Genomic DNA, 12,138 nt, shown 5'->3' on the forward strand with positions numbered 1-12,138 from the left:
GCAAACATTCGCGCGATTAACTAGCGAGAATAATGAAAATGTAAAGAATCCATCTAAGAAAGAAGTATGTAGTATGAAACGCACCCAATAATCTGTAACCCAATAGGTAAAGAAGCGATTCAAGTTAAAATTGTAAAATTTGTACAAAATAAAAAGAAAAACTACTGAAAGTAAAAAAAAAATATTTTTGTAAGTGCAACTGGAATTTCCAAAAAATACGATAATTTTGAACGGCCTTTGGCTCTTCTCTGGGGGTGTATGCGTTTTAGTCGTTGATTAATCTACGCTGTTTTTCAATCCTCTTGTGAAATTTTCAAACTTTGTTCTCCCATGTACCCAAAAAAATTGTGTCCGATTAAGGCAAGTCTGACACCATGTAGTCGCTCATCTAGTTCAGACATATACCGGATTGTCTAACGGCAATTGCGCTTAAACTTAACCTGTTGCTGAAGAGTAATTTAAAATTTGTTTTCTATAAGTTGTGCAAATTAGGTTCGATCGTCTTGAATTATCGGCGACTTCCTCGTCTGGGAATTGTTTCAATAAATAATTCAGGTAAATTGCTGGTAGCGACAATTTCACGTCTGGCCAATTAGCGGCGTTTTTGCTTTCTCATTGAAGACGGTACTAGTAGTTGATTTAATTATAGCTTGCCTTAATAACAGCAGCCATAAAGTGTCGAATTTGCCTGAAAAGGTGGCGATGCAGCTGACTTCATCCCTCATATTAGAGGGAGGATTTGCAGCCTGATGTGATCGTGAAGCAGTGAAACCTGATCCGAAAGGGAAACAATGAATTCCCGATATCCGTTCTGGAGCAGACAGGTTTTCGACATAGGGATGAATGTGAGCAAATGCTCGAAACCAACCAGGTTTACTACCAGCAATTGAAACGATGCAATAAAATTGGCCCATTCCTACACAGAAATCCAGGTCGTCGAAATCACCCACACAACCACATGTGGCTGCTGGTGTTCTGTACTTTTGCCATTAGTCGAGTGCCTAATCTTGAGTTAAAACAGATGTTTCATTTCGTAGAACAAAGATTTCTTTCTTATATATCCCGCCCCAAATAATCGTTCCACTCGAGAGTGCTTTCGAACGTGGGTTTTGTTCCTCCATTGCCAATTCGACTTTTGCCTTAACAAATAAATTTCATGTGTTTATTTCGACGATGTTTATGTGGGATGCATTCGAGAGAGATGTTTCAAGTGGACCACCACAATGCGGATCATTGTATTTATCGGGCTTTTATGTTGTTTCCAAACTTTTCATCTCGAGGTCGAGTCAATAAGGATGTGCAACGTCAAATTGTTTCGAATTTTCCCATCAATTATTACCATTATTGCACGTTGCATTCTGACTTAAATATCCATTTTCTGCAAGTTAATAATCTTCTTAATTTCTCTATCTTCTTTCTTCTTAATTTTTCCATTTTCTTAAAATAATTGAATTAATTTAGTCCTGATATTTTTGTTTCCATACTTCTCACGTCTAGTCTTACATAAAATTTCTCTACCTGCTTGTCCATTTGGAAATCTCGGAACCTGATTAAAATTTCTGGAGTTTTTGTGCTGTTTTCCACTTAGAAGATTATTTATTTCATTTTTCAATAGATTTCTACTAATTAAAGCTGAAACGTATAAAGGCCTTTTTAATACGGTATCAAAAAAATTAGGCTTTTGAACATTTTCGGGGTTCTTCCGTGAGTAGTTTTTCCAACAACTGACTTTTCCTCCTCTTCAGACCACAAGCCAAAAGAAATACAAAACAACGACATTCTAAACAGACAAAAAGATTTCATTTTTATTTTTTTTTTACTTTTATTATATTTTTATCTTCATGCATTTCCATTCCGCGCTTCTCTCACTTTTTTATTCAATTATTTCTTTCGGGCTTTGATTTACTTATTTGAACAGGTTTTGTGCGTTCGAATCATCTTAACCGCTTTGTCTCTTAAATTTATTTAAATTTACTTGAAAGTCCTTTATTCATAATAATCAAATACGTTTCCGCAGCAAAACCGAAAAAGTTTCGTGTATTTTGAACACTATTCTCCAACTGAAGGCCGAAAATTATAAAAGATAAATAGGTAAAGTGAGAACTTTTGCAAGATGAATAGACCGACAATGGCGTACGACCCCAACGTGTAATTTTTCATGAAAAGCGCCGAAAATATGGCATTCGCGTCATATTCATGAAATTGCAGGTCGCTTTGTCTCCCGACTCTTGTCCTGTCCTTTATCCTTGAACAGGGCATAATGACGTACAGTGAGGAACAATAAATTCCAGATTGGGTCAAGTGTAGCCGCACTATCCGGAGAAAATGACTTCCTCAATGAACAAGAGAAGCTGATGACACCCATTGTAACACAGTCATTATGTAAAAGCTGAAGTTTTATTATACGTCTCTCTGTATGGGAAAACGACCCTCCGGGTTTTATTTTCTGGATTCGACTGGATGATGTCGCGTCAATACCAAGGCATTTTTTTAGGTTTTTTTTTAATCAAAAATCAATAAAACTGTTAGGCCTAAGAGGCGGCTGGCTAAGATGGTCGAATTGTTCTCCAGACAAAACATAATGAAAATAAAGCAGAACAAGCTCCTATTTCAAGAACACAAAGAGGACACTTATTCTTGTACGAGGTATAAATAGCGGGGCCTTTACGAATTAATTCACATGAAAGATATATTTTTCATTCACAATGTGAAGTGGAGAGGCATTTGGGACAACAATGTCTTACACTGCCTTTTCAATTCAGTTGTTCTTCTTTCTTTAGTGTCTGGCCATTTTTGCGTTCTTTTAATTTAGATCAACTGGTTTTCGTATCGGTTTGGCTCGCATTACACTATACACCTGTTCCCAATTCAATGTGCTTTTTCACAATGCACTTAAGTAAATTCTTCTCGTAATCGCAAACTTAGACTATGTCTCAAGCAAGACAATTAACGAAAAACATAATTATTTTTCCTGCTTTTGATGTTGATGACACAGAACATCCAGACGAACAGACAAGCACAAAAGCGACGATATAAAACCGGAAATCGTTCACGTATTTGAAACTCTGGCAAACACACACAGGGAGAAAGAGAGAATGGCATCGATTTAATGGGAATTTTTGGATGAGTGGTATGCAAAACACAGGTATTCAGAACGGGACGATAATGGGGATTTGTAAAGCAATCATACGAGCAGCGTTTTGTTTTTGTGCACTGTTTTGCGATATGAGATTTTCAGTTATCCGCCGTTCATATTCAGCATTAAGCCTCATTGCAGTTCTGGAATAATCTTTTCACAAGAACCATTTTGTGGTTTTATTACTGGCTACAGTTGATTAGAATGAGTGATTTTCGTTTGCCAACCGAAAATGCGACAAACTGTTTGAAAATTTCTGCTTCCGTATCAAGTGGCTAAGGTAATTATTTTAGCAGCAAAAACCTTGACCATTTTATAAACAAATTATCGAAAATTTTGCATATAGTGCAAGCTTCCATTGACCAAATTGGTGTACAACCGACGAAATGGGGCTTATAGGTGTGCCGCTCGACACGCAATTTTTGGCTTTTGCACCTACAATGGAGCTGTTGTTCCATCGACAGTGTATTTTTCATTTTTAAGAATCTTAGCGAGTGCAAATGGTACAAGGGTTCTTTGAAAAAAAATGGACAATTGTTTAAATTAATTGGTGATTATGAATGTTTTGGCGTTATTTGGCTTCGGAGGTGATTTGCTTGACGCAGCTTTAAAGGAACTTTACAACCATAAACAGTTTAGACCTTAGGCAGAGAAGTTTTAATTAAAACAGTTGATGAACAAGTTTAGTAGCGATTATTAGAAACTAATTTCAAAAAGAGACAAATAGCAGAAATATGAAAACTTATGTCGATGTCTCAAAGAAAAAAGTCGAATCCAGTGCTAATCGAAACACGAAAGGTCCAGCAACAAAGAAGGCAAAAGTGAATTATTGTCTCCATGTACCGCGAAGAGAATAATAAATATGCACCCACAAAGGCTCATAATTCAAAGAAAAAGATTCGATATATTCATTTATTCTAAATGGGACTTTAGTTTCATCTTCTTTCATTCTGATGAAGGCCTATTTATTTCCCGGTCGTGGATCCGTCGAACCGTTTAACAACGGATCATCTAACTCGGGATCCGGAGGACAAAAGTCTACTTGTTTCGGATTGTTGGTAGGAGAGACAGGGCCATATTTCACAGAAAAGCGGATGTATGCTTCCTTACAACAACACACACACTTGCCCTGTTTACAGCGCCAGTCGCATTCATCATAATCGTCAGGTTCGGCTTTTCTGAGAGAATAAAAATTCGTCTTTATTATCCAAACCTGTCGTTGTTTGTGGCGGTTTATCCATTTGTTTACCGGATTTATCGAGACGATTTTTGCAAAGTGATCTGATTTCCTTCACTCGCTCCTAAGAAGCTCAACGAGGATTTATAACGATTTTTTTTTAAATAATTATGGCACATACAATCTGTATGTGCCCACAGAACTTAATATGTCTTAGATCTGGCAACGAGTTTTGGACTGCCTGGAAAAAATATTTAGAACATTTTTTTTGAAAATAAAAAAGTCTAACCCGATTCGAGAACAGATAATGGCAAGTTATGGCAAAGCTTATCCAGTCCCCCCCAACCTCCAATTTTAGAAGGCAAATAATCAAAGAACTTGAAACCAATTACTAAATTTTCAATCGGAAACAATAAAAATAGTCCCCAAATGCCTGGAATGGATGTTTTTTTAGTTCCTCTTGTTGATTTTAAGGGATTTTTCAAAAAGAAAACTTAGAAGCTTTTAATGACTATTAGCACGTAAAAAATCTAAAATAAATAATACAATTTTCATAAATCATTCTAGACAACGCCGTTGAGTAAGTTACGTTTATCGCCTATTAATATGCAGAATTTTCATTAATTTTACAACTTTCCGTGGGTGTGATTCGTGATATAACTAACATTACAAAAGATCCTACATCTTAATAGATAAACGCCATTTTGTAGCCGACAATCTGCATAATGATCATTAATTCGAAATGGTCAAATTAATAAAGGTAAATCAATTTTTCCCATCAAGTCGTAGCAAAGTGACGACTCCTACGATGGAAACACTGTTTTGGTGTGAATGTCTAATAAATAAAAAGGCGCATTAAGTGAGAAAGTATCAAACAGCTATTTTATAATTTTTTGTAATTTAAAGCCATTATTGAAATGAGGTTTGCCGCTTTTGGGAGCTTGGGCAACTCAACAATGATTAGATGTTGTCAAATAAAAAAAGTGGAACGTGTCATCTAAACAACTCGTTAAATTGTGCAACCACAAATAGTCTAGTCTATGCTGATAAGCAGAACTAGACTAGTCTAGGTCGGATTGTTGAAAAACAGCAAATATTGAAAGCTCCGATGCATCTGCAGCATGAAACGCTGAATTTTCTGCTCGGAATAATACGGCTTTTATGAAAAGGCACGTAATTTTATGCGAAAAATAAATAAAGAATTTAATGACACAGACGATGGACTTTATTTAGCAAAAGAAAACAGCAGCTTTCTCGAGCCGTATCGATTGGGCTGTGCCTCTGCCGAGCCAGCAATTTTTCTTCTGATAAAGAGGGGGCAACAAATCTAATTTCTCAAATAAATATTTTCATCGTTTATTATATTATTTCTGTTTCGATTCGGGTGTTCACGAGAAACGCCCTTTCTTTCATCTTGCGCTTTTATACTTATTATTTTCCATCCTTTCAACTTCTTAATAATATTTTCTTTGCAATAAAAGGAAATAAGGCGGAACTTTGCCGGCGGTTGTTTTTTTTTCTTATTTTCCCGACTTGAACTGACGTCGTTCGAAATTTTTATGTTTTTCCATTTCGTGTCTAATCAGGCCAATGAACGAGCTCGATTGTCTGCTAATTTATTGAAAAGTTTCCTTGAGAATCATGTGGGCAGTTTCCATGGAAAAAACTTGGGGGATATTGATGGTATTAATTTATCACTGAAAAAAGCGAACATTTGCGTGAACTTCCGCAAAGAAACAACGTTGAATTAAGCTTTTTTTTTATATTGTAGCCATTTGAATGCAAAATCTAAAACGCAGTTCGTTTTATTGAGACGCCCGAAATGTCTCATGTACTGTGAGCGTGGAGACTTTGTTTCACCACTTATTTAGCCAAATCGGCGATAAAGCGGCTGACCCCGTAATTGTGTGAATCCGATTGTTCTCAAGTTCACCGATAACAAGTCCGGTTTGCAAATTCTTTTGGCGAATCCAGCCAGATCTTCGAAACCAACTGATCAAGTATAGTCGCGTTTAGCGCCGACTTAAAGTTCAATTTAAGTATCAAAAAGTGTAATATCAGTGCACTGTTCAGGTGAAATTGATACTGTCGTGTTAGGCGAAGAACTGTTCACAGAACCGCTCTGGATGCAGAATGCGACTAAAACCTCAAGAAATGTAAGAATTTTAATATTTCCGAGAATTTTGGTTGCAAAAGCACCAGATAAAGCTTCAATTAGCAGTTTCATTTATGTTATCAATGATGTGTGCGTTGCCATTATGTTCCCTTCTTAATTCTTTGCATTTATTCAAAATAATCGGCAAATTAATACTAGAACCAAATTGAAATTTTCAACTTTTCAGACTCGAAGTTGTTACTGTTCGCAATTATTATTAGATAACGTTTATCTGTGCACTTACCCGCATAATTGCATGAGTTTTCTCTTTTTATAACAGGTCAACTCATCAGCCAAGTTAATTTTATGCATTAAGGCGGAAATTTCTCAATAATCGTTCTGATTGGATAAATAAAATGTTGTATGTGCTTTAATTGATGAATCTTCTAAGGAGTTTTGCGTCTACCATATTCAATTTCAACGTTCTCTAGGAGCGAACACTAGGCAAAATTTGTAAAATTGAAGATTTTCCTCTTCTCATCTAATCAAACCTCGACTGATTAGGGCAAACTGTTCCACCAGATCCAAACATTACAAACTAAGATTTTACATTGAGTTAAATCGGCAAAGTACATTGACAATGAGAAGCTTCACCAAAGAGCATTTTTTGCTTCAAAACCATTCGAACTCAATTAGAACAACTTCCTGAAAAAAACCATTAGGAAACGTATTTTCTAATGACAAGCACTAGAAAAATTGTCGTTCCCAAATTGTCAATTACCCCAATAGAAAATCGAAACGTTTAGAGCATGCAGAAATTATTAAATATGATGTTGCTAATAGCGTTCAATCAACGTTCGGCCAAATTAAATAGAAAGTCGGTCCCGTACAAGTCGTGCACTCCTACTTCCACGTTTTAATTAAGGAAGATGGAAAGTGACCACATTTAACCGTGAATAATTTGACTACCTAAGAAACAGATTCCTTCACGATGGGACTATTTGCATCTCAATTTCCGATAGGCCAAGGAAAACACATTCGGCTAATCGACTTCGAATCTCAGAACATATAAATGTGAATGGGTGCTGTTGATCCAGGGAATAAATTTGCGTTTCTCTTTCCAGAAATATGTCTTCAAAGAGGAAGTCGCCACCAACAAAACTTCAAGACGGCAGTTCAACGGAACCACCACCAATCCAGGCAAATTTGGGAAGTGGAAGCGATGGAGGTGGCTTGACTGACTTGGACGAAACAAGCAGCAACAATCTCAGTGATATTTGCGAAGAAGAACCCAACACTATGGTCAACACTTCTTCGACGTTCTACAACAAACTGTCCGAATCCTCATCGCCCAGTGCTTGCGGAAGTGAATTGGACGACGGCCTGGACGAAGACCAGATACCATCAAAGACAGCGAAAATATCCGCGAACGAGCCTCCTCATTCGATGATCACCTCAGTGTCGCCGTGCATTTCCGCCCTCTCTTTGCACAATGAGGACTTGGAGAGGCGGCGAAACTCCTCCGAGTGCAGTTCACCCAGTTCGGACATTAAGAGCAACTTTCATTACAACAATAACAACAATAGTTTAATGAACAATAATAGTTCCTTACATCCACTCAAACGTTCCATGGACGATGTTCTCAAGCGGTTAACGTCGAAAATTAGCAACAGTTCCATGAGGGAGGAAAGACGACCTACACCATCCTCAACTCCTAATTCACACAATTCGTAAGTATATCCATTTATCTTACAATCTACTAATTTGGGTTTTGGAAAGTTAACAGTTTTCTCTCTCTCAACTGTTTACTCATGACTATTCTGAGTTCAAGTTGAGCCGATTTGCCGGTTTTATCCGTGATTTTTGCTAATACAAAATCTTACAAACGACTTGCACAGTTTCAGATTTCGTTTTACACTTAAAATAAAATATGCTAATTTTGAATCACTTTGTATATTAAAATGCAGCAGTAAACCATCAAATCGGTGTGACGTTACTAGCCAATAAAAAGCTGAATTATGTAAAACCAATATAAGAAGATGCGCGGATCTTTGCCAAGGAGCCAAGTAATTTTTATTGCCACCGATATTTCCTCGAAGCAATCAAACATTACAACCTCTAAAGTAATTTAAATATGAATCGGTTCTGGCATCTTTCTGTTGCACCGCACTTCCATATCGTAAACTTTAATTCCAGCCTGATACGTTTCTATAAAGAAAATCCTAAGTTTATTGGGAATTCAGATGAATCGTCACTTTTTATGCTTTCCAATATTCATCATGCACGTACAGCAAATGGTTACCGCCATATTAATTACTTTTCAACTAATCGAAATCAGTTGGGAAATTGAAGGTTTAATCTCGATTTATTGTACAGGGTGATTTCGAATCGGCGTCATTGCATGGAGTTAAACTGGAAATTGTAATTTATATTTCAGATCCTGTATATGCGTAAACCGATTCATTTTCACATCAACCTCTACAAACCGCGCAAAACTCTTACCGAAATTTTTTGATTTGAACATTCAAGTGTCTTCTACCGAATATGAATCTTTCAAGTTTCTACTGGCTTCACGTTGGAAGTTGTAATTTTTTATTTTTTATTTAAGACCCTGCAGATGCGAAAACCAATTCATTTTCAGATCAACCTTTATGAACCGCGCAAAACTCAGGATTTTTTGCAATTTCAATGAATTTTTGAAGGTTTGAAGATTCACTCAAGTGTATTTTACAGAATGTCAATATTTCAAGTTTCTGCTGGCTTTACTTTAGAAGTTGGAATTTTTAAATTGAGATACTGCAGTTGCGTAAAACGATTCATTGATCAACCTTCATGAAGCGCGCCAACCTCAGAGTTTTATGCGATTTGAATTAATTTTTGAAGTGAGGCTAGAGAATGGATGGACAGTGAGTGTCTTGATGATGTGCTTAAAAGAAGCTGAACGGGTCCTAAATATTTGCAATCATGAGCAATAATCGAAAAAAATTATGAAAAACATTGGGCATGTAAAGGCCAAAATTCTACAAAAGGAACCAACCCTCGAAAGTTCACTGTAACTAGATCAAACATTAATTATTTACAATCCTCATTACGAATTGAGTGATAGGACTGCGATCTAAAAATAATAATAAATGTGACCAGTTCATGAATGGGCGCCTATCATTAAAACCCAACTACACAATGAGAGAATAATGAAAAGCAATTACATAAAGTTACATCACTTATCTTTTGTTATATTTCGGTCAGAGTTCATTAGTTTTGTTTTGTGGTCAAGGAGATTTCGGAATTTACGTCTTGTTGTCCGACTATTTATAGTTGCTTTTAATGTCTCAGTTTCATACTGTTGGACCCAATGATGATTTAGGCGGTTTTTGTTGCAGGGATGTTGAGCCTGCTGCCGCCATCCAACAAGCACTGTCTGGTGATAATCTGATGGAAAAAGATCGGAAGCTGTCGGAGCTGATTATTCAGCTTCAGATGGCTCGTGAACAGTTACTGGTCCAGCAGCAGCAGCAACATCCCGATGGAAACAAGGTAAGATTAGAGCTGAATTATCTCGTTGCACTTGTACGGTAGAAAGTTGAAAATTCATGAGACGTAAGCGCGATCGAGGAGAACAGGCTCAGTTGAAATTGAAATACTACATTTGCCGGAGTCCTACACGCACTTTAGCCAGGTAAAGTCCGCTATTAAAATAATAAATGAGCCGATAAAGCTAGGCATTACAGACTGGTATCGAAAGCTCAGCGGGTGCTTCATTCTCATCGTGCATATTAATCGTAGAAATAATTAAGCATTTTTCAACGTTTAACGGAGATATGCATAGCGCTGAGAATGTAGTCCAGCCTTTGCGAGGCCTTTACAGTCCATAGTATGTATTAATGATGCCAGCGACTATTTAATGGCAGTTTTAGAGAAAAAATGAGCTGAGACTGAGGATTTTCCATTATCAGCCGGCAATGTTGATGGCTCTTCTACATTCACTGACTCTGATTGCTAATTAATTGAAAATTACTCCAATGTTTCAAGGGGATTGTGTAATTTTTCGCATTAACATTTGACAAAAAAATACTTCTGATTGTACTGGACTAGAGATGATCGCTCGGCACTTTCATTCATTGGCAGAATCCTCGGGGAAAAGTCATCCGATCTAGCCAGTTCTTGTGCGATTTTTTACATGGCTGGCAACACTTATGTAAATTCGAAATGCGTAGCCTCAGATAATGGTAATTTACTCTAGCGGCCGTGTTCAATAACGCTGTTTTTTGATAAGACAGTAACCTGAGATTTTCTCAAAACGGCGATAAATATATTAAGGTGTGTCCGGTGTTGTCGTTGGTGCAGGTGCTGCTGCTGCGGCTGCTACTTCTTGTTTTATCACCATTGGAATTCAGTGCTTAATTACAGCGGGCTCGATTAACATACAGTTGAATAATCTGAATCGGACGAATATTGTAATAATTTAATGATTATAATTATTAACAGTAACACTTGAAGTGTCGCTCGGCTAGTTGAAAGGATGAATTATTGACTGAAATCTTATATGGCGTTTGCCTGCTAATTAGAGACCTATTTCGATAATGTGTGATAGTGGACAAGATGATGTGGAAAATAGAAAGGGCGACTGAATGCTTTCGTAAGACGGGCTAAGAAGCTCAATTTTTCAAACGCTTTACATGTGTGCAGTTGACCTAAGAGAGAACATTTTCATTTCAATTGGCAGAATTGGCTTTCTGATAATGAAAAGCATATAAAATTTGAAATCTAAAACAAAGCATTAGGGGCCAAAAGGCAATCATACAAAATGCAACAAAGCAAACAGGAACAAACGGACCGTATTGAACGTCAAATCAAAATTGTACACGCATATTATATTTGCACACAAAGCGCCTCTGTGTTCGGGATTCATCCATTATGACATGTTTGTGCTGCCGCTGTACAATAACAACTAATTACCATCATTTCAATTCAACTGTCTATATGCTTTTTGTGTCTCCATTACATTGTATCCAGTAATTAATACCGTTTATAGTCCTATCCATTATAATTAGCATGTTTGCTAGGCAAGCGTACCCTGCCAACCAACTACAGAGGATTTTACGCACAAGTCCACTTGGTTCATTGGTGCCATTTAGTAACTTTGATTTTTATTGTACTGCAGCATTATTGCTTCGAATTCTAATCTTTTAGAGTGGCAAATCGGACCATTCTGCAAATTAACCCCCGAGTCCAAGACGTAAACGATCTTTTTTATTTTATCGACGGTTTTCCTATTGAAAAGCGGCACAGGATATCAAAAGAGCAAGCAGAGCTGTAATGCCGAAATGACTTGAATGCAGATCAGCAACCCCAACGTAAAATATGCAGTACACTAGTCGATTGTAAGAGGGCCACTTTGGCGACTTTTTGTTTATTCCGCTCTTTCTTTTCGGTCCGCCAGTGATTCTATCGAAATTAAATTTGCATACATCCCTTTTGTTGTGCTTCTTCGGCCCCGGCTTTAGCAAATACGCCCGGTAATTAGACGCATTCGGATGGTTAGTCGAGAGTCATCAAGCTACGTTGATTAGATGGGCCATGGAACGTTTATAATTTACTTATTCCGTTGCTTGCTGAACTTTTAGAGTCTCAGAGTGATTATTTTAAAGAACTTCAAATCATCACCACCTGAGAATCTGCAGCATGTCATACTATTATAGGCCACTTTCAATCTTAATTCCCAGATTGTAT

The 12,138-nt window shown here is 37.1% G+C and overlaps 1 protein-coding gene and 1 long non-coding RNA gene across 6 annotated transcripts in view; one reads left to right on the top strand and one right to left on the bottom strand.

Annotated features, from left to right (window-relative positions):
* Positions 1-12,138, top strand: part of LOC109539256 (transcription factor Sox-5) — a 100,787-nt gene that overhangs the window by 58,118 nt on the left and 30,531 nt on the right. For 4 of the 5 annotated variants that reach the window (XM_048660568.1, XM_048660564.1, XM_048660566.1 and 1 more), the window contains exons 2-3: positions 7,533-8,138; positions 9,789-9,942. In XM_048660568.1, the coding sequence (XP_048516525.1) occupies positions 7,537-8,138; positions 9,789-9,942 (756 nt within the window). In that variant the 5' untranslated portion in view covers positions 7,533-7,536. Of the gene's footprint in view, positions 1-6,272; positions 6,470-7,532; positions 8,139-9,788; positions 9,943-12,138 lie in introns of those variants that run through there. The other variant, XM_048660565.1, reaches the window with a different exon arrangement.
* Positions 1-12,138, bottom strand: part of LOC125502452 — a 111,601-nt gene that overhangs the window by 56,126 nt on the left and 43,337 nt on the right. The gene's annotated exons all lie outside the window — the stretch shown is intronic.

This window comes from Dendroctonus ponderosae, unplaced genomic scaffold (genome assembly GCF_020466585.1).
Source record: "Dendroctonus ponderosae isolate FM_Combo_2020 unplaced genomic scaffold, Dpon_F_20191213v2 Dpon_F_20191213_1, whole genome shotgun sequence".
Lineage (NCBI taxonomy): Eukaryota > Metazoa > Arthropoda > Insecta > Coleoptera > Curculionidae > Dendroctonus > Dendroctonus ponderosae.